At 37.3% G+C, this 20,719-nt stretch overlaps 3 protein-coding genes, 1 long non-coding RNA gene and 1 other non-coding gene across 6 annotated transcripts; 3 read left to right on the top strand and 2 right to left on the bottom strand.

The window, feature by feature from the left end:
- Positions 1-1,629: 1,629 nt before the first annotated feature.
- On the top strand, positions 1,630-10,022 carry LOC126605675 (pleiotropic drug resistance protein 1-like). 2 transcript variants are annotated; one of them, XM_050273092.1, is made up of 23 exons: positions 1,630-2,156; positions 3,493-3,613; positions 3,737-3,825; positions 3,903-3,987; positions 4,083-4,242; positions 4,344-4,420; positions 4,552-4,605; positions 4,789-4,879; positions 4,947-5,248; positions 5,355-5,636; positions 5,862-6,178; positions 6,267-6,427; positions 6,519-6,622; positions 6,728-6,884; positions 6,957-7,168; positions 7,276-7,608; positions 7,757-8,047; positions 8,138-8,221; positions 8,307-8,440; positions 8,605-8,832; positions 8,924-9,095; positions 9,339-9,593; positions 9,699-10,022. In XM_050273092.1, exons 1-23 carry the CDS (start codon positions 1,849-1,851, stop codon positions 9,954-9,956), a joined length of 4,275 nt encoding a protein of 1,424 aa, XP_050129049.1. In that variant the 5' UTR covers positions 1,630-1,848; the 3' UTR covers positions 9,957-10,022. The 2 variants fall into 2 exon arrangements, with proteins under 2 accessions (XP_050129049.1, XP_050129048.1); XM_050273091.1 differs by having other exon boundaries at positions 6,728-7,168.
- Positions 10,023-11,183: 1,161 nt separating this feature from the next.
- Positions 11,184-14,055, bottom strand: LOC126605943 (probable protein phosphatase 2C 22). The gene is made up of 4 exons (XM_050273399.1): positions 13,380-14,055; positions 12,924-13,130; positions 12,467-12,678; positions 11,184-11,965 (listed from the first exon to the last, which is right to left on the bottom strand). Exons 1-4 carry the CDS (start codon positions 13,530-13,532, stop codon positions 11,401-11,403), a joined length of 1,137 nt encoding a protein of 378 aa, XP_050129356.1. The 5' UTR covers positions 13,533-14,055; the 3' UTR covers positions 11,184-11,400.
- Positions 14,056-15,622: 1,567 nt separating this feature from the next.
- On the top strand, positions 15,623-16,373 carry LOC126601699 (protein CHLOROPLAST VESICULATION-like). The gene is made up of 2 exons (XM_050268440.1): positions 15,623-15,834; positions 15,947-16,373. The coding sequence occupies exons 1-2, from the start codon at positions 15,731-15,733 to the stop codon at positions 16,290-16,292; spliced, it is 450 nt and encodes a 149-aa protein (XP_050124397.1). The 5' UTR covers positions 15,623-15,730; the 3' UTR covers positions 16,293-16,373.
- Positions 16,374-19,315: 2,942 nt separating this feature from the next.
- TRNAE-UUC (transfer RNA glutamic acid (anticodon UUC)) lies at positions 19,316-19,387 on the bottom strand. Its single transcript has one exon. It is a non-coding gene; the product is annotated as a tRNA-Glu (tRNA).
- A 199-nt stretch (positions 19,388-19,586) lies between these two features.
- Positions 19,587-20,570, top strand: LOC126604843 (uncharacterized). Its single transcript, XR_007616757.1, has 2 exons — positions 19,587-19,947; positions 20,087-20,570. It is a non-coding gene; the product is annotated as an uncharacterized LOC126604843 (long non-coding RNA).
- Positions 20,571-20,719: the final 149 nt, after the last annotated feature.

Raw genomic sequence — 20,719 nt, 5'->3', positions numbered from 1 at the left:
TTAAAAATTTCTCCAAAATTACGTGTATGTTTCAAGTTCCAATGCCAACGGACATGGATGATTCCTTAAATATTTGCAAAAGCTGGCAAAATATTGAGATAGAAGGAATTAATTTATGGCTGAAATTATTAGTTTTCGTAGCAAAATTACATGTAATGTAAGAGAAAATGTGAGAAACTTGTACTGGAAATTGTACATTCTTGGTTCTATCACATAGGATTAGTGTTTCACTGTTTTTGATCTGGCCTCGCATCATCACTTTCTCAAAGCATCTTATTATGGAAGCCCCACCAGCAAGCACCCGGTCATCTCCAATGAAGTACTATATGCCATATTTAGTAATAAAATTGATAAAATCTGTCTCTAATCAAGGGGGAAAGGGAATCAACCTAAAAGAATCAGACTAAGTTTGGTATGTAGTCCCATGATAGGCTAAGTTTGAACGAAAAAAATAATAAAATATAGCTCATATGGTTGGAGATGAATAAATTTATCTCTAAAATCATCTTTAAATGTTAACTTTTAGAGAGCTACGTTTAGCCTTTGTGATTAGAGATGATATTATTAACAAAGGGTTGACATTGTAGCTGGTGCTAGGTGATGACATAATTAATTGGAAAAAAAGAAAAGAAAAGAAAATATTCCGATTAATCGTGCTTGTGCTATTTTGTTGAAAGATTACAATTATAATGGCACTCTCAGAGTCTCACTCCTCATCATTTTAGAAATTGATCAAATCTAGCTAGCTGGGATATTAAGCAACAGATTCATACCATGATGAAAGAATTATTTCATCAAATTAATTTGTTCATTAATTGCATAATAACAGCAGACGGTGAGGATGATAAGTCTTGGAATTAGCATGTTTGATTCAATAAACAATCCTGTAGTTTCAGCTCTTAATTAATTAAGCAAATGATCATTGATTTTTGTTTGCTGTGTAAGGAAACTCCTGCAGATCTGATCTGGGGCTGTTTCTTTTCGTTTTGATCGTAAACTCTATTAGTTAAATCTGTGCAATCGGTGGCACATAATTTTGAGTTCTTGGACAGTTCAATATGCACGCAAATTAAAGAAACAAGGCTTCTATACTCTACTGTTCTTGCTTGCAAATCACAATGTTCTGCTATATCTCTTAACTGTATATCGGAGTATTCTTAAAGAATACAAGATTCTTATATCGGAAAACAATATAAATTACAATATGTAATGAACAGTTAAACACCAAAAGATACTGTGACAAAAATTTCTCACATGGTAAAATGTAAGTTACGTATCAAATTGGCATAAGCGTAAGACTAACATTTTTTTTTCTTTTTAAGACAAGTTTTTTTTTTTTTTTAGGAAATGTTGCACTATTATTTGTATACACATGCTTCAAATATAATATGGATCAGTTAGTACTACGATCTAGTAATATTCTTCTTAACTTATAAATGAGAGATATTAAGTTTAAAGTTTCAAATCTCATATGTAACGAGTTCGATAAAATAAATTATTCTCCCACTTTTTTGTTTCTTTTTATAATTATATCGTTACAGTACAAAAGAATAAAATATAAGTCCAAAGTCTCATTTCTAGTCTGGAGTTCGTATAAATAATACGTATCAAACTCCCATACCCACCGAAGGGAATGACATAGCTGGTATGACACATGCGTTTGGTCATCTCTCTGTCCGTTCATAAACCCTGGAGCCATTTCAATTAATATCTCAGTTGATTCAACTCTGAAATCCACGAAATACAATTTTATTTTGCATGTAAGTCTCTGGGAAAGCTTGGTGGGTTGTGTTTGGAATTTGATTTTATATGATAAGAAATTAGTGCAGTAGTTGAAGTGAAGGGACAATGAGCAATCCTGGGAGTGGACGTAGCAGCTTTGACATGTGGAGAAACACTTCCATGGAAGTTTTCTCCATGTCTTCTCGTCACGAAGAAGATGATGAAGAGTCTCTGACATGGGCTGCTATCGAGAGACTGCCTACGTATTTACGCACGCGGAGAGGTCTGCTTGCGGAAGAGGAGGGCAAAGCTAGAGAGATTGATGTGACGAACCTGGGATTACTAGAAAGGAAGAACTTGTTGGAGAGACTGATTAAGATTGCAGAGGAAGATAATGAGAAGTTCTTGTTGAAGCTCAAGGATCGCATGAACAGGTATATCAATTCGACTTTTTCCCTCTTTTTTTTAGAAGAAAATATTTTAAAGGAAAAATTAGTATCCGGTCCCTAGTTCTTACTGTTCATTGACTAAGATTTTATTAGTTCTCAAATTTTGATTCAAGTCCCTAACATTAATGTGATAATGAATTTACATGTTTATTATATAAATTTTTAATATAAAAATAGTAATTAATTTAGGGTTTAATACTCACACCCCTATTAAACTTCTAATTAATTTTCAATTCAAACATTTCCAAAATAATAAAAAATTAAATTAAATTAAGTTTGTACCTATTAGTTTTTTTTTATATATATATAAAAAGATTCTTAATTTTTTAATCTTAAATGTACCCATTCATATAATTTTTCAATTTTTTTAATCTTAAATGTACCCATTCTCAAATATATTAATTTGTTATATGTAAAATGTACCCTTTTTTAATATAAAATCCATTCAAAATTTTTAATCCATGTTTAAACTTATATGGGTACATTCTTTTTCGTTGATTTGAGAATGTATCCATGTTTTGGTACAATAACTTTTTTTGTTAATTTTGGTTAATGTACCCATACATATATGCGTACACACACACAATACAATAGAGAGTATAATTTATATTTTATTATTTTTAATCCCATAAATTATGGATTTTATTTAAAATCTCATTAATATAAACAATTACAAATTTCAATTTTTAATTTTTAATTTAAAAAAATATAGTAACTTATATTATTATATTAGTGTTAGGGACCTCAATAAAAAACTAAAAACTAACAAGGTTTCAATAAAAGAATATTGATAGCTAGGGACCGCATCTAAAGTGTCCCTATTTTAAACTACAATAATTTACAGTTTATAGAGAAAATCATTTGAACTGAGTGCAAGGTTAAATACCGACCAACTGGTTTAACTTACATTTGCATTTGACTTTTTCTTTTTCATTAACTTTTTCATGAATTGGTTGAGAATTTTGTGTTGAAGAATATGATCTCACATCGGTCATATGCAAAATAATTTACAATTAATACATCCGAGATCACAACTAATAACACCGAGACCTTTTTGTGATAAACACCTAGTAATATGTGATTAAGTTGGAACAATATCAGTGATATTGGTGGAGCGTATAGAGATCATTTTGTGTTCAGTATGTTTGGAAAAATAATTCGTCATTTGGTATTTCTTGAACTGGTGTGTCGATATTACATTTAAAACTTTTTGGGGACCCCTCTGGGCGGTCGCACCTGGGCCCCTTGCTGAATGGCCCTAGAAGAAACTCTTAACTTATTTGGAGCTGGTTTTTCTCTGTTTTCCAAAATTTACACTCAGAGTTGGACTTGAATATCCGACAACTGAAGTCCGGTTCGAGCATTTAAATGTTGAAGCAGAGGCTTATGTTGGCGGTAGGGCATTGCCTACAATGTTCAACTTTTCCATTAATATGTTAGAGGTAATTCAACTTTTGAATCAAACATAAATATTCGTTTTTTTCTTTACAAATTTGTGCAGTTTGATTTTGTACGTAGCAATTCAACTTTCTCTTGTGCATCACATTTTTTTTTTCTCTCTGAAGTTGTTCTTGAATTATCTCCATATTCTTCCAAGTCGAAAGCAACAATTACCAATCCTCAATGATGTTAGTGGAATTATCAAGCCAAAAAGGTAATCAATTAGGCAATATTACTGATGCAAATATTTAAATTACGGTAGTTCTCAAATTTATGGTCTAATTTGCGCAGAATGACACTGCTTTTAGGCCCCCCGGGCTCTGGAAAGACCACATTACTATTGGCACTGGCCGGAAAACTTGGTAAAGATCTAAAAGTAAGCATGTTACGTTTTCTTTTATCTAATCAACAGACTATATAGCGTTAACTTTCATGTTCTGGTTTCATGTAATTGCTTGTAATAACTTGTAGCTTTCGGGGAGAGTTACATACAACGGACACGGGATGGAAGAGTTTATACCAGAGAGAACATCAGCTTATATAAGTCAACATGATCTACACATACCGGAATTGACAGTGAGAGAAACGATGGCTTTTTCAGCAAGATGTCAAGGGGTCGGGCCACGTTATGGTCAGTTAAAATACAGTGAAATTTGACGTGTGTAACTTATTAATTAGTTTGAAGTCTATTTCTTGAAAATCAAAGTTCATTTGCGTTGGAAACGCTTTCAGAAATGCTGGTAGAATTATCAAGGAGAGAGAAGGCCGCAAACATTAAGCCGGATCCTGATCTTGATGTTTACATGAAGGTATGAGAAACGGAAGAGTACTGGAGGAAAGCAAAATTTTAGATTTCTCTTTGTAATTCATTTATATCAGCAATTACGCACCTATTCTTAAGAAAGAAATTTTATTTTCCGGTGTTGCTTGTATTTTACAGGCAGCAGCACTGGAAGGACAGGAAACCAATGTAGTTACAGATTACATAATCAAGGTACCCACCATTCGTCTACATTCTTGCATTGTGAAAAAATTATTAGCTAGAAGGACCGCATTTCTTTTACCACTCAATGACCGCATGATGTAAGAAGTACAAATCGACTGGTTGCATCATACGGTCATAAAAATGTGGTCTCTTTACTATATTCCTTCTGTTTTTGCTAATCAAGTTTTGCAGGTTCTGGGGCTCGACATTTGTGCTGACACCCTGGTAGGGGATCACATGAGACGAGGTGTCTCTGGTGGACAAAGAAAGAGACTCACCACAGGTAGGTTTGTAGTTCTAGAAGAGACCACAAATTCATCCCTACCAATTTCTAAATCCTGAAACTGCAGGGGAGATGCTGGTCGGACCAGCAAAAGCACTTTTCATGGATGAAATATCTACCGGCTTGGACAGTTCGACTACATATCACATAGTAAATTCACTCAGACAATCCATCCACATCCTCAATGGAACTGCTCTAATCTCTCTCTTGCAGCCAGCACCAGAAACTTATGATCTCTTTGATGACATAATTCTCCTCTCAGATGGCCACATTGTGTATCAAGGCCCTCGTGAGAATGTGCTTGAATTCTTCGGACAAATGGGATTCAAATGTCCAGAGAGGAAAGGAGTTGCTGATTTCCTACAAGAAGTAATTTAGTCGTACAATGACATATCTTCCCGTTTACTTATTTAATTTCTGCAGGAAGATCAGACTTGATAATTACAACTTTTATTTTTTGTTGTGTTTATTATAGGTAACATCAAGGAAAGATCAAGAGCAATACTGGGCTCATAAAGAGAAGCCTTATAGCTTTGTAACTTCCGATGAATTTGCTGAAGCATTGCAGTCATTTCACATCGGTAGAGAACTTGGCGATGAGCTTGCCATTCCGTTTGACAAGTCTAAAGGCAACCCTGCATCTTTAACAACTAAGAAGTATGGAGTTGGCAAGAAGGAACTTTACAAAGCTTGTATGTCTAGACAAATTTTGCTTATGAAGAGGAATTCGTTTATCTACATTTTCAAAATGATCCAGGTAAGTAGAATATGAGCATGTGTTGAACATTCGCTTTAGACTTAAGCCTAAAAATCACAATGTGAATTCTGGTATTGCTTTAGAAGAACAGCTGGAATTCAAAATATGACTAATCATATTGCTTTTAAAAAAAAATTGTTCGTAATTATATAAATGCCAAGTGAAAATTTGGATTGTCAACCTGCAATTAGCTAATTTGAACTACGGTTTTGATTTTGGTTTCAGTTTAGTTTAATGGCTTTGGTAACAATGACATTATTCTTACGGACTGAGATGCACCGAGGTAGTGTGGAAGATGGTGGGATTTACATGGGATCTTTGTTTTTCACAATTGTGATCATTATGTTCAGTGGGTACTCGGAACTTGCTATGACTGTAATGAGACTTCCTGTGTTTTTCAAGCAAAGGGATCTTCTGTTCTTTCCTGCTTGGGCGTATGCTTTACCGAATTGTCTGATAAGGATCCCTTTGACCATTGTGGAGGTTTCTATTTGGGTGACCGTTACTTACTACGTTATAGGTTATGATCCGAACATTGGAAGGTGAAAAACATAACATAGTAGAAATTAGTTTTAAAAATTTGGCCTCGAAACCATTTGTTATGGAACTGATGAAAGTTTGTACTGTCAGGTTCTTCAAACAGTTCCTTTCACTGCTGTGTATTAGCCAGATGGCAAATGGACTGTTCCGATTGATAGCGGCAATAGGCAGGAGCCCAATTGTTGCAAACACATTTGGGTCTGCTGCTTTACTTGTTGTTTTCGTTCTAGGTGGCTTTATCTTATCTCGAGGTGAATCAGTTATACAGATGCATCGTTATCATTTCTTTTTTGGTAACTGCTTTTAGATTTGATGGTTAAAAAATGCCCCTTTTGTTATCAGACAGTATGAAGAAATGGTTGCTGTGGGGGTATTGGCTCTCACCGATGGCATATGGAATGAATGCCTTGGCCGTCAACGAATTTCTTGGAAAAAGTTGGAGACATGTAAGCATCATTTTTTTACCGAGATGAAAGGTTAGTACATGAGAAAAAAATTAACAATGAAAAATGTTAGCTAAAATGTACGTGCGTGCAACATTTGGATTATAGGTTCCTGCCAACTCCACAGAACCATTAGGAGTTCTGGTCATGAAGTCTCGAGGGGTACTACCAGAAGCGCGCTGGTACTGGCTTGGAGTAGTAGCTTTACTTGGATTTATTCTTTTATTCAACTTCCTTTTCACCTTGGCACTTCAGTATCTTGATCGTAAGTACCAACTTAGACATTTTTCTTCTCATCATTGGAGATGTTCTAACAATCACACTAAATTTTCTGTAGCCATTGACAAGCCTCAGGCAGTAATGTCCAAAGAAGCCTTGGCAAAGAAACTTGCCAAGAAAACTGGAGACACCACCGAGCTTTCATTAACAAGAAATGAAAGTCAAGAGAATATGTCTGCCAATCGTACCAGGAAGCGAGGAATGGTTCTTCCATTTGAACCCCTCTCAATTACATTTAATGAAATCAGATATGCAGTTGACATGCCACAGGTATCTTTTCTGCTTTTGTAAAGGTTGCTGATGATGAGGGGCATATTTATTGAAGTGCTTTCTTCTAGTGTGGAATGCATTTACATACTTCCTATGCATTCTTGCAGGAAATGAAAGCTGAAGGCATAACTGAGAATCGACTAGAACTTCTGAAGGGTGTGAGTGGTGCCTTTCGGCCTGGTGTCCTAACAGCCCTAATGGGTGTTAGTGGCGCAGGAAAGACTACTCTAATGGATGTCTTGGCCGGAAGGAAAACAGGTGGATATATCGAGGGAAACATCACCATATCTGGATATCCAAAAAATCAAGAAACATTTGCTCGCATATCCGGATATTGTGAACAAACAGATATACACTCTCCTCATGTCACGGTTTATGAGGCTTTGATTTATTCAGCATGGCTCCGGTTACCACCAGAGGTTGATTCCCCAACCAGAAAGGTATACTTTCAAACTATGTTTTTCTTATTGGGGCTTGAGGCAGATGATACAATCAATGTCAACCAAAAGCTAGGTTGCACATGATTTTCATTAATTTTCTTTTCCATCAAGTTAAATCATTAACCATAAATTTGCCTATTGGTTGTAGATGTTCATCGAGGAAGTTATGGAGCTTGTGGAACTGACCTCAATAAGGGAAGCACTTGTTGGATTGCCCGGAGTGAATGGTCTTTCAACTGAGCAGCGTAAAAGGCTAACAATTGCAGTAGAGCTTGTTGCCAACCCCTCCATAATATTCATGGATGAGCCAACCTCTGGCCTTGATGCCAGGGCAGCAGCAATTGTAATGAGAACAGTGAGGAATACGGTGGACACTGGGCGAACTGTAGTCTGCACCATTCACCAGCCAAGCATTGACATATTTGATGCTTTCGATGAGGTTAGATACCTTGTTATGCTTAGGATTATACAAGTTGAGTATGTTGCTTGGTGTAAAAAGAACTGAGAACTTTACTGTCCCACATTGCAGCTGTTTCTTTTGAAACGAGGAGGCGAGGAAATATATGTTGGGCCTTTAGGCCACCATTCTTCGGACTTGATCAACTATTTTGAGGTTAGGCTTAATACATACTCAGAAACTATACCATCTGAAAATGTTCTACTCAACTGCTAACATAAAAAAGTTTTATTTCTTCAAGGGAATTAGTGGAGTTTCTAAATTACGGGACAGTCACAATCCTGCAACTTGGATGCTGGAGGTTACTTCTGCAGGACAAGAAGAGGCTCTCGGGGTTAGTTTCAGTGACATATATAAGAACTCGGAACTACACAGGTTGGATTTCCGTAAAAGTTTGAACATTTATTTATTAGCTTCTAGTGTAGTTATTAAACACTGAAGGGTGACAAATTGAGATTGAATTCATGGAAAGCCAAACAATCATGTTTTTTTGCAACACTGTACGTTCAAGTTACTAATACCGCATGTCGAATGTTTAGGAGAAATAAGGTCTTGATCAAGGAACTAAGTACTCCACCACCAAATTCAAGAGATTTGCACTTTTCTACACAGTATTCTCAGTCTTTCTTCAACCAGTGTATAGCTTGCCTATGGAAACAGCATTGGTCTTACTGGCGAAACCCATCATACAGTGCAGTGAGACTTTTGTACACTGCTATGATGGCTTTAGTATTTGGGACAATATTCTGGGGTCTTGGTTCCAAAAGGTACATAGATAGCGTTAATTACTTTCGAGATATTTCTATATATGTAAGGTATGTGACGAAATATGAAACCTAATGTTCTTGTGAAATGCAGGAATAACCAACAAGATGTTCTTAATGCAATGGGTTCTATGTATTCTGCTGTTCTCTTCATTGGGATACAAAATGCCTCATCAGTGCAGCCAGTTGTAGGTATTGAAAGGATAGTATTTTACAGAGAAAGGGCTGCTGGAATGTACTCAGCTTTTCCATATGCCTTGGGACAGGTATGTTACCAAGTTTGGTGAAGCTTGCTTTTCGCCTAGTAATTTCCAAACTTCCGTTTTTCTACTTATGTACTCCTCTCCTTGTTTCTGTCCCTTGAATCTCGTTTGATTTATTTAATCCAAAGGGCTAGAAATAAAGGGAGTAGTGCTGGAGGAGAGAAGGGAACTGCAAATCCCTTCTAGAGGGCAGATGATCCTTTCCTATCTCTAATCATCCAACACTAATTCCAAATTTTATTGTAGATAATCATTGAGCTTCCATATACTTTGTTCCAAACTATCATCTATGGGCTTATAGTATACACCATGATCGGATTCGATTGGACGGTCGGCAAGTTCCTTTGGTATCTCTTCTTCATGTACTTCACCTTCTTATACTACACATTGTATGGTATGATGATTGTGGGCATTACTCCCAACACAACCATTGCTGCTGTAGCTTCCTCAGCCGTCTACCCCTTATGGAATGTTTTTTCCGGATTCATCATTCCAAGAACAGTAAGTAACGCGCGCAACACATTGTCAATGATCACTTTGCGTATTCTTGTTTATTTGATTTAACATATTATACTAGGACTCAATATGTTGGTTTTTGTGGCACAGAGAATTCCGATATGGTGGAGATGGTTCTACTGGGTGTGTCCGGTGTCTTGGACTTTGTACGGATTGCTTACTTCACAATTTGGAGGCATCAAGGATACGCTTGATTCGGGTGAAACTGTTGAAGATTTTATGAAGGATTATTTTGGCTACAGAGAAGGCTTTCTAGGTGTTGTTGCAATTGTCCATGTTGGGATTTCAGTGCTCTTCGGATTCATCTTTGCCTTTTCAATCAAGGCATTGAACTTCCAGAAGAGATGAAAACAAACCTTATACATGTATATGTGAATAAATTGAAGGACTTAATGATCTTTAGTTTTGCTCGGAGTCCACGAACATGTCCTACAAATTAATGGGTGACTGGAATTAACGTACTTGGGTTTAGGGTTTAGGGTTGCTTCACACATTTGTCGACATAAAAGACACATTTAATTTGGGTGAACCAGCTGTGCCTGCCTATGGAATACTACTTAGGAGTTAGTCTGGGTATAGAAAAGGAGTTTGTGGGGGTGGTGTTTGAATTTTTGTGCTGTTTAGGGTTCATCTCTGCCTTCTCAGTCAAGGTATATTTAAATTATTCTTCAGTTAAAAATGTAAGATATAAATCCAATAAACCACCGAAACTATCTTCCGACTATCCTTTTTTCACAGGTGCTATCTTCTAACCATCATATCACCACAATGACTATTAATTCAATTAAGCCTAAAAGTAGCTCTTAGTATTTTGCGATTAGAACATTTAATTCCAAAAAAAATTGAGAATGTTATACAAATAAATACCTATGATTCTTTTCAGATGATAGCAAGCAGAGAGCGTTCGTCACTCCGAGTACCATTCATGCAGCATTGTTATTCAAAAATATTATTGGGTTGTTGAATTTATGAAAAAAGAAATAAAAAATACGTAGAAGAGTACACGATGATTTTATTACAGTGGTAACAACAGCTCCCATTTTATTTTGTGCATATATTGGGAGGCTTGATTCTGTCTATCGCTCACGTAGGAGAAAACTATAGTAAGATCCCATTTGAGAATGCTTTTATAGGAAACACTTCCACTAGGTAAATCCCTCATGTCTCAAACAATTAAAATTTTGAAAAAATTAAAGCACTTGGAGGTCCTTTAAGAAGCACCTAGTAAGTGCTTGATTGTACTACAAAGCACTTTTAGAACCCAAAAACTTTTTTTTGGCCAAACGGTTTCAAAAGCGATTTCCGCCACTATATAGGTGCACTTCCAAAAAGCATGTAATCAGCTTAACAAAGAGAAAAACTTACACGACAATGGCCTCTTGTGACAATTAAATGAAAACATGTGAAAGTTTTTGTCCGTATGTCCTAGCTTCATTTGCACGAGTACACCACATGCCATTTAAGTTGTTCTCTAAAAGGCTTACAAGCAACAATATAAGTGCAAGATAACCAATCATCATGTAGTTGGAAAGTGAACGCCCATTAGAATAATGATGGTAAGTCATGAACAAGTAATTCCACTGTAAATCCCATCAACTATTTAAAATCATATCAAGGACTGTCTACACGAGTTAAATCAGAGTTATACAGGGACAACAAATTAGGTTACCGACTTGGCCGCCGCATATATTACAGTTGGAACTCGAAAATCTCAGTAAAACTACGATGGAAATTTTCAATTAGACAAACACATGATGTAGAGGGGAAAAAGGGTAAAGCATTCGACATCATCTCAAGTTTTCAAGTCATCCAAGAAGCTCTGCAACTCCCTCAAACCTTCCTGCGAAAAACTCCTCTGCACTCTGGAGCGAGGGGCAATCAAATTAGGCGGAGGCTGTGGTTGGAAGCAGACGACGACAGCAGCTAAGTTGTCCCCGCTCTTCCTCTTCAAAGCCTCATCAACCAAATCCTTGCTACACGCGGCTGGGTCATTGTGCTCCTGAAGCCTCCGACGAGCAAAATCCACAGCATTTTGATTCCTGAACACATCCCAGATCCCATCACAACCAATGATAAGGAATTCGTCCTCCTCTGTCAACTTTGTGGTCATAAGTTCTGGCTCTGCACTGAGTGGCCCACCCTCCTTGGCCTTCATCCCTTCCATATGCCAGTCTCCCAAGGCACGAGCAACGTTAAGTTGCCCATTAAGGTAACCATCATACACATGTCCTCCAGATGCCTCGATCCGTTGTTTCTCTTTGCTGCAAATTGGTTTGTGATCTCTTGACATTTCAATTGCTTTTCCACGGCGGCACAGCACTGCTCGACAATCTCCAGCATTTGCAACCACCAACAACCTAGCAATAGAAACTAGGATCAACATATGACTAATCAATGACACACATATCATGGTACATTTGTAATATTTCAGGACATACATAAACGGGTTAATCAGAGAAGACACAGATCGAACCACAATAAATCAACTACACACGTATGCTTGACCTTAGGTAAACACTAAACAGGTCAACTGGATCATAGTTACCCACACCCATAAGAAGAAACTAATCTCAACAGAATATTACTAGGCAGCCTAAACTTTCCAAGTACTCTAATTAAGTCCGAGCTTGCTTCGGAAGGCAGTAGACCAACAATTACAATTTAGGGTAACAACCCAATTATGCTTTTAGTGTCATTGATCTACACTGACACAAGGTAACAATTCATTCAAGGAAAAAAAAAAGGAAACAAACAACCACCACCAAGTTTTATCCTACTAAGCGGGGTCGGCTGTCTGAACAGTCTTGATACATGCATCAATAGTTCAAAGGTAGAGAAAACGAAAAAAAAAATCCAACCTTCCAATGAGAAGAGCTGTCAATGCAGTGGTACCGGAAGCAAGTTTGGCATCCAAGGTGCAAGCTTCCTCAAAGGCAGTGTCAGTATGCAGAAACGCTGAAGTGACAACCTGTTCAATATCTGTAGGGAAGTCTTCATTCTCCAAAATGAACTTCGGCAGATGGGATGAAGCAAAATCAGCCGCATGCTTTCCTCCATGTCCATCAAACACCTGACCAACCAATACGGTAGGAATGTTCAATTAGGAAATTCTAAGGATAATATTAGCTAGCAAGTGCAACACATACAGATTATTGTTTGAAACATATGTTCTAATATCAACAACCACCACAAAAATCTACCTCTAAAGAACTGAGGCATATAGTCAACAAATGAAAACTAAACAACTCAAGAGTAGAATGTTATTGCACAATGTGTTAGGAAATTCGTAAGAACATGTGTAAAGACGATAAATACCCCATAGAAAGCACTCGGGCCATCGGCATGATCCTTGAGCCCATAATCGTCAATAAAATTGTCCAAGCAGACATACACATCTTCCATGTTTGGACGAGACCCAATGTCAGCCCATGCACCGGAGCGGACAATTGGAATGAAATTAGATTCAAAGTCCTCTGCTTGAACTCCCGGCTCAACTTTGATCTCTTTTGTTTTCGTCTTCATCTGCAAAATCCGATTCACACATTCAACAATTGCACCAAGACCAGAGAATTTATATTCGACAATTTAATCGCTACGAAAACAGATCTTCAATACTCCGAAAAACAGAACTACTCATAGCAAGTAAGCTTATTAATCAAAATTCTAGAAGCCATTTCTACATAATTAACAGCTTAAACATACAATTAATCACTAAACGTCTAAGAAACCCAAATGGAAAAATGCAGAAGCAGAGGAATGAATGAAACATACAAGAGACGGGTGTCGAACGAGTGATTTCTTGCACGGCACTGGAACGCCATCGGCGGGGCTAAAGCCACACTGCCAGTAGGCCGCAGCGGTCGAAAGAGGGTTCGGAGGCCGACCCTCGCTTGAGCTTCCATTCTCCACTTTACTTCCCTCCATAGTTCTCAACCATTAACATCCTCTGCCCCCACCAACCCACCAAAATTCAAGTCTCCAAAATTCGGAAAATTTTCTCAGAATGCGACTCACTGAGTCGATCACTGACTTTGTTCTGCCGAAAGATTGGGGCTTTAGCTGAAATGGCTATCTGGTTCTGCGCTGAATTAAAAAAAAAAAGGGTTTTTGGTTGAGAAATGATTTGGGATTATTGAAGGGATGACAAATCAATCGAATCCAATGAGAATTGCCGTTTCGGAAACGAAAAGGGATTCAATTTGGTTTCACAATTGGATTTGGGGATTTAGGGTTTTGCAAGTGCAGGCATTGAAAAAGATGAAATTTTGGTTTTCTGGGAAGTAAGTAGAAGAACAGGGTTTTAGAGAAAGAGAGAGAATTAGGGTTTTAGAGAGTGACGAAATCGCAGTGAAAGCGATGCACTGGGAGAGATTTTGGGCGATCTACACGAAGACACTGGTTTCTGCTGAATGCTGAGATCTAACTGGTCTGTTTCTTAGGGGGAGGTGAAACGGCGTCGTGCACCGAGCAACAACTGCGTTATGTTGACTTTGGGACTTGGTAAAGTCACATGCTTTGGTCATTTATTTTCGAAGAATTAGATATTTCTGAGAAATAAAAATCTAAAGTAATTTAATTAAAGAAGTGAAGAAATATTAACAGCAAGGTAAGGACTACTGTATCAAGATGTTGATTTCATGGCGTCCTATTAATAAGTAATAACAACCTAATTTTTGGTGAGATTTTGTGTACCTACTTGAGCTTTTTTTTTCTGTCTTTTAAAAAGGGGATCATTCGGTCATTTTGACATGGCAGTCTAAATTTTTTAAAGCAAAAAAAAATTACATATGCATTTCAGCTTCTCACTAGTCATCATCGTGCGATTCATCAACATAAAAAATCAAATTTAAGACATATAATATGAAATATGAGCTTGAAATTCATCACTATTAATCTACCTTGTAGTGGTTATACCTACCTTGAGCTTTCAAGTACTTGAAAAGTAAAAATTAAGGTCAACTTGGCCACTTTTAGTTATCACTTGTTGGTGAATATGTCGGCTGGCTGACGAGCACGACAAACAACAAAATAAAACAGTCATCGCTTTAAAACTAAACAAACTTTAATTTGACAATTAATCAGTAACGTTACGTATATTAAATTTATAAACTAAATAATATGTCATTAATAAGAAATAAATACGTTAATCAATATTTAAGTAATAACTTAATCATCAACTTTTATGTCTTTTAGTTTACAAAATTTAGTCTACACATTTAGTCTTCTTAACATTATTCATCAAGAAAACTAGTAAGGAAACATTCTTTGAATATAAGCAGCGTCCACTTTGAAGAGGAACTGTAAAAGAAGTAAATAGTGACCATTACAATAGAGACTATGCACTAATAACTAAAAACTTATCTCGCAAAAATCAACTTTCAAGGACCAAATTAAAAAAAACTAGAATCCATAATCTTTGAAGTTTATTTTAGCCTGAAGCTCCTTGCTTTTGACATGATTTTTTTGCAGACACTAAAATACTAGTATAATTTGTTGATTGTTTTAACAATATGAATGATGAAAAGATTAAACAAATTTGGCGTCATGTGATAGTGAAAATAAATTGGTAGCATTTGCTGTAATTGGTCCAAAGTCAAAATAAGGTAGAGCACTCAGCACTCCAACCAAATACCAATGACTCTTCCGAAGAGACTTTTTGGATGCTTCGTAGTACTCGCTAATTCAATGTTTCAAATATTAGATCTTTGTTTACCGAGTACGCTGGCTTAATTGTCGGCAGCTTCTGCTGAAAGTGAGAGGTTTTGCATGAGTAGTTAGTTGATTCTTTTGGGTGTATCTGCAGAAAAAGAGAGTGACAATATGTACTCTCTCTCTCTAACTGATGAACAGGAAACTCAATCCCACACGCGTCTCCAAGGGAAATATTGTGGTAGTAATAGACGGCAAGCAACTATTGGCTTGTGATAGAGGGTCCAACCCCACGTGGAAGGTCACCGTTGAGGTATTTGTCTGGTACTACCAATTACTCCATCTCGTTTAACCAAAACCCACCTTCCTCTTGCGATATATACGTGCTCCCTCTCCTTCTTTCATTGCTAAAATTCAGAAGGAATAGAGAAAGAAGGAGAGAGAAGAGAGAGAGAGAGAGGACATAGAGAGAGATGACTGTTACAAACTTCAACTGCTGCCTCAATCCGCCACCTTCAAATCAAAGCCATGGTTCAAGCCCTTCTTTGCCCTCAAAGCAAAATCAAGTACCTGCATGGTATGTGTAATCAAACCCCAATCTCATGCCTCGTATTTGTTTGACCAATTGAAAGTTATTTATGCATGAGGAGGTCATTTGGTGTTTAATCATGTCAAATACTTGCGTGTAGGAACAAAAATGATCATGGATCATGGGCTAAACGATGTGTTGTAGGCATGAGTTGCATCATGATCGGATTCGAAATGGGCAGCGTAGTAAGTAACCAAACCCATGAGGCCATTGCTAAAGTTATGCCTTTGCCGTTGGAAATAGCAACATCAAGTGACCAGAGGGTCGCAAAATGGAGTGAAAAAAGAATGTGCCCACAGTGGAGCCCTAACTCACTGGAGACCATCGTGCCGGAGAATCTTCCAAGGCCGTCTGCTCAAAGAAGATGGGAAGCCGTCGGTTTTTCTAAGGATGCTCCGGCGGTTCAAATGGTAGTTAGAAAAGGTGGCAACTGCTTTGCTATGTAGATTTACACTTTGATACACCATGTATATGCACCATATGTATAACCAAATACAGAATCAATGAAGATCACCAAATTATTTCTAGGCATTTTAGTCATTTTAATTATGTTTTGGATTCTTCTTCTTGTTGGATCTCAATTGGAAACTTCGCAGTACAACATTGTGTAGCAGTACATGCAGTACAAATTTTGGAAGTTTTTTGAAGGAAAAAAACAAAAACACGAAAAAGAGAAAAATAATTAGGAATCAGAGGCGGCTCTCAAAGGGTCAGCTATTTTGCCTACGACCTCAAATGGTTTTTTGTATGCGCAATCACTACAACAGATTTTTTAGCTGTTAGGTCGTAGGTCAAGATTCAAACTCTTGACGACCAAATATTTTTGTGTGTAAAATACACAGGAGCATATTAACATTTTCATTCGAACATATTTCCCGGAAGATCATGACAGAAATACTATGTCTTAATTCAATATCATCATATAGTACAAACTGTCACTTCCGCTTCTCCTTATAGTTATGTTGCCGCCACGAACGAGCAACAAAAGAAGCTATATTGCAAGTTCGTAATTTTCACTAAGTGAAAGACTTCGTCTCTCATTATCATCTTTTTCAATTGAATGACTACCAAACATGCACTTTGGGATCATTTATCCTGTTCAAGTATTAATTGAGCATGTGTGCGGGCGTGGAGCTAGTTCCGTGATTGAAACCTCAATTACTGAGGATGAAATATTTGATCCTAAGGTTGCGGGCATGTTCGATCTACTCGGAAAAAAAATGTTGGTTCCGAAGGTACCGGAAAGAGTGATGGAGTTGCTACTAAGCATGAGAATAACTGAAGTCATGTTTGACCTATCAGCTTTATTGTGTTGCACACATAACAATCCACCCTGAATAATGCATCTCATTGCTTCAATATTTGAGTCAGTCCTCAAGGTTGGATCCATAAAAATCTGAAGTTGTCCCTTTCCTCCAAGTTTTCCATGCCTGCATGATTTATGAACAAGTGAAAACAAGATGAAACAAAGTCCGAAGACACTTAGGGCATGTTTGGTATTCTACTTGAATCAACTTTTTAAACTCAAAAACAATTTTCAAGTTTTAAACCTTAAAAAGTTGTTTGATAGGATTATTTTAAAAAACTGAACTCAAGATTAACTCAAAAATATAATTTATTCTCTAAAAACATAAAAAGTGAGTTTTTAGAGTTTTTAAACTTAAACTCACTTATTTCTTTTCTCTCTCTCTCTCTCTCTCTCTCTCTCTCTCTCTCTCCCCTTTTTTTTATTACCTTTTTCGTCTCTCCTCCAATCCGTTTTATTCATTCTCTCAATTCTTTCTTTCACTCATCTTCCTCTCTATCTCGTCTGATCCTCTCTCTTCTTTCTCTTTCCTTCAATCATCTCTTACTTTCTTTCCTCTTCTATCCTCTTTCTCCCTCTACTGCGACCCTCTCTTTTTAGATCTTTTTGTCTAGTTTAAGTCGTAAGTTTTAAAAATTTTAAATCGCAAACCAATCAAGTTTTTGAGTTTTAAAGAAAATTGTTTTCAAGATTCGAGTGACGACTGTGATCGACCACACTTCAGTTGGATTTCGTTGAATAAACTCCAACATTAATGTATCTACAGCTTTGGTGTGTTAGTACCGGAAACAATAACGTGGACGAAAAATAGCTCTTTCCATCGTGGAGGAGGGAATGAAAAGTGATAGACTATTATACTGCAATTGAATGCAAGGGAAAGTATGAACAATTTATATCTGTACATTCACAAATCGTGCAGGTATGGAAAGATTGGAGGGAAGAGCCAACTTCAATTGCAATCGGTGATAGATCCCGCCTTAATTATTACAAGAACTGAAATAAAAAGATGCAATTTTATTTTCAATATGGCCAAATTTTTTTCTTGGACTTTTTTAATGTAACCCTTGTGGTGAAAAAGTTGTTAATTAAATCTCTGTGATAAGCGCTCTAGCAATTACAGTTCAAATATTGAAGTGTCTGTTAGTCTACCGTCTAATATACCTGAGAGATGGTTTATAGTCATCATGCCAGAATCCAAACAAGCACTCCAATAACCACGAGCGCTCCACGAATCAAACTCAACACAGCATACCGTTCCTGCACTAGGCTGTGCACTAGCCACGGAATCTTTTGCATTTGGGAATACCGGAAATATCACACTTACTGTTGTGCAATCAGTGATCTGTAATACTCCAAAAACCTCATTTTGGATCTCATTGCCACTCCAGAGGGGTGGATTATATCTCGTTTGCTCAATGGGTGGGCAAGGTTGCTGTAATTCTTGTATTATATATGCTTAATTACCACATAATGGGGCCTTCGTTGGAGTATTATACATGAGATTGTTAAGTAAGTGGTGGAGAATGAGGACAATATGGATGGACCTCTACTTATAAATGAAGAATGATCAGGTATTGAAGACTAGAAACTTATAATTCCAAGTAACTGTTTATTGCTATGGTTTTCAAAAACATCTCAAGTTGTAAATGCTTTTAACGGCGATTGCGCCGTTGACTATGCTGTTGGATACGGCAACCCCCTTGGCACTAGACACGATTGTTGAGAGATTGAAATCCCTTATCACATGATGATGATGATGATGATTATCTTTCTTCGTCAAATTTATCTTCCTCGTGTTTTTTGTTATGCAGCAAGATAGATATTCGTTTAAACGATTGTTGTGAGACTCACATGGCATATTGTGATCAAGGAGTAACAAAATTTATAATTTGGACCTCAATTGCCAACGGAGTTCATCACAAGTTAAAAATGAACGTCTAACCACATTGATCATGAAATTAACCTTTTAATTCCTGTATTTACAATTTGAACCTCAATTGCCAAAGAAGTTCATCACAAGTATGTAATTAATAACTTTTTCACTACAAGAATTACATTGAAAATGACGTCGAAACCACAGGATCACGAAAATTGGCCTTTTAATTTCTGTTTAATAAGAGGCAGATTCATCAAGAAGCCAAAAGGCAAAAGTTAAAGAAAAAGTTCCGTTGCCGGGAATCGAACCCGGGTCTCCTGGGTGAAAGCCAGATATCCTAACCGCTGGACGACAACGGATTTGTGGAGAACTGCATAGAGTAAGAAGATATACCTGATAGACCAACTATCATTTCATCAGTTATTCTCATGCTAACTAGCAATTCTCTTTTACTCCCAGTAGATCACAACTAGCATTTTTCATGAATGGATTTGACATGTCGGTCATTGGGTTGGAACATCACGAGAGCTGCTCTATCAAAAAATGGGAAAACGAGGTTTTTTTCAATCCAAACAAACGATACATAACAAAAGTCACGTGCTTTAATTCTCTCATTGGTGAGAGTTCTTTCTCTCTTCTCTCAGAGTATTTCTCACTGTCTGTGAGCCTTTCAATCTTGGGTTTTTTCGGTGGCATCGGCCCTAGCTTTGGCTAGGGTCGGCTGTCGTGTCTTTTCTTTTTTTCTTTTCCTTCTTCTCTCCCTGCCTCTACTGTTATTTCTTCTCAATTTTCTCTCGAGTCTCCCTTGTTCCTCTACTCTTGAAGGTATACCTCTTCCCTACCTCTCTTTGATCCGATTGTCAGCCAGGTTTCTTTCTGAGATTGTGTATCGAGTTTCGACGGTTGCTCCGGCTCGGTGGTACAACCACCACCACTTTCTCTTTGTAATATGTCGACTTCAACAGTGTCGTTCGTGGGTATCCACGAACTTCATTCTGATAGTCGGCTTTGCTCACTTGGCTACTGATTATCCCTTGTTTATGGTTGTGCTCTTGTAGCAACTTGTGGTTGGAGGTGGCATCTGTGGAGGCGTTACTGGACGGAGGATGGGAATCGGCCGTTGGACCTGTTTTAAAGGATGGAGATGGCGGTGGAAGCTTTTGGTGGAAGCTGTGTCGTTTTTGAGCCTTTCTGTTGTTGTTTCCTTTAGCTTTAGGCCTTTTTTGGTTGTATTTAAAGTATGTGTTGGGCATTTGTTGTAAAGTGTAGTTTTTGTAATAAATTTTCTTTTACCCCAAAAAAAAAAAAAAACGGGTACATAATCTACCCTAAATTCAACTACGGGCAGGAGAAGAGCTTAAATTGGGACGAAGTGGGTAAAAGACAAAGTGGTTGTATCCACCGGAACAATCCACCACTACAAAAACAAGGTTTCAGTTACTGGATCCCCACTACCGCTAGCTAGTACTTGATGATGGAAAGTTGGAAACTGTATATGTAACAGTGCTAATGCTGTAAATCAGCGCCATTTTGGTCCAATTTTGTTTTAGGTGATGTGCTTTCATTCTTTATCCCTTATTCATCCTCAAGCTATAAATAATCACCGCACAAGATGGGGAAAAAATTGTTGTTTATCTAAGAATTTCATCGTCCTGTTTAGTATAAAATGATATGCAATCAACTCCGATAAT

This window comes from Malus sylvestris, chromosome 15, assembly GCF_916048215.2.
Source record: "Malus sylvestris chromosome 15, drMalSylv7.2, whole genome shotgun sequence".
NCBI classification, from domain to species: domain Eukaryota; kingdom Viridiplantae; phylum Streptophyta; class Magnoliopsida; order Rosales; family Rosaceae; genus Malus; species Malus sylvestris.
The sequence above is the reverse complement of the archived record's forward strand: the minus strand, read 5'-3'. Positions and strand labels throughout refer to the sequence as shown.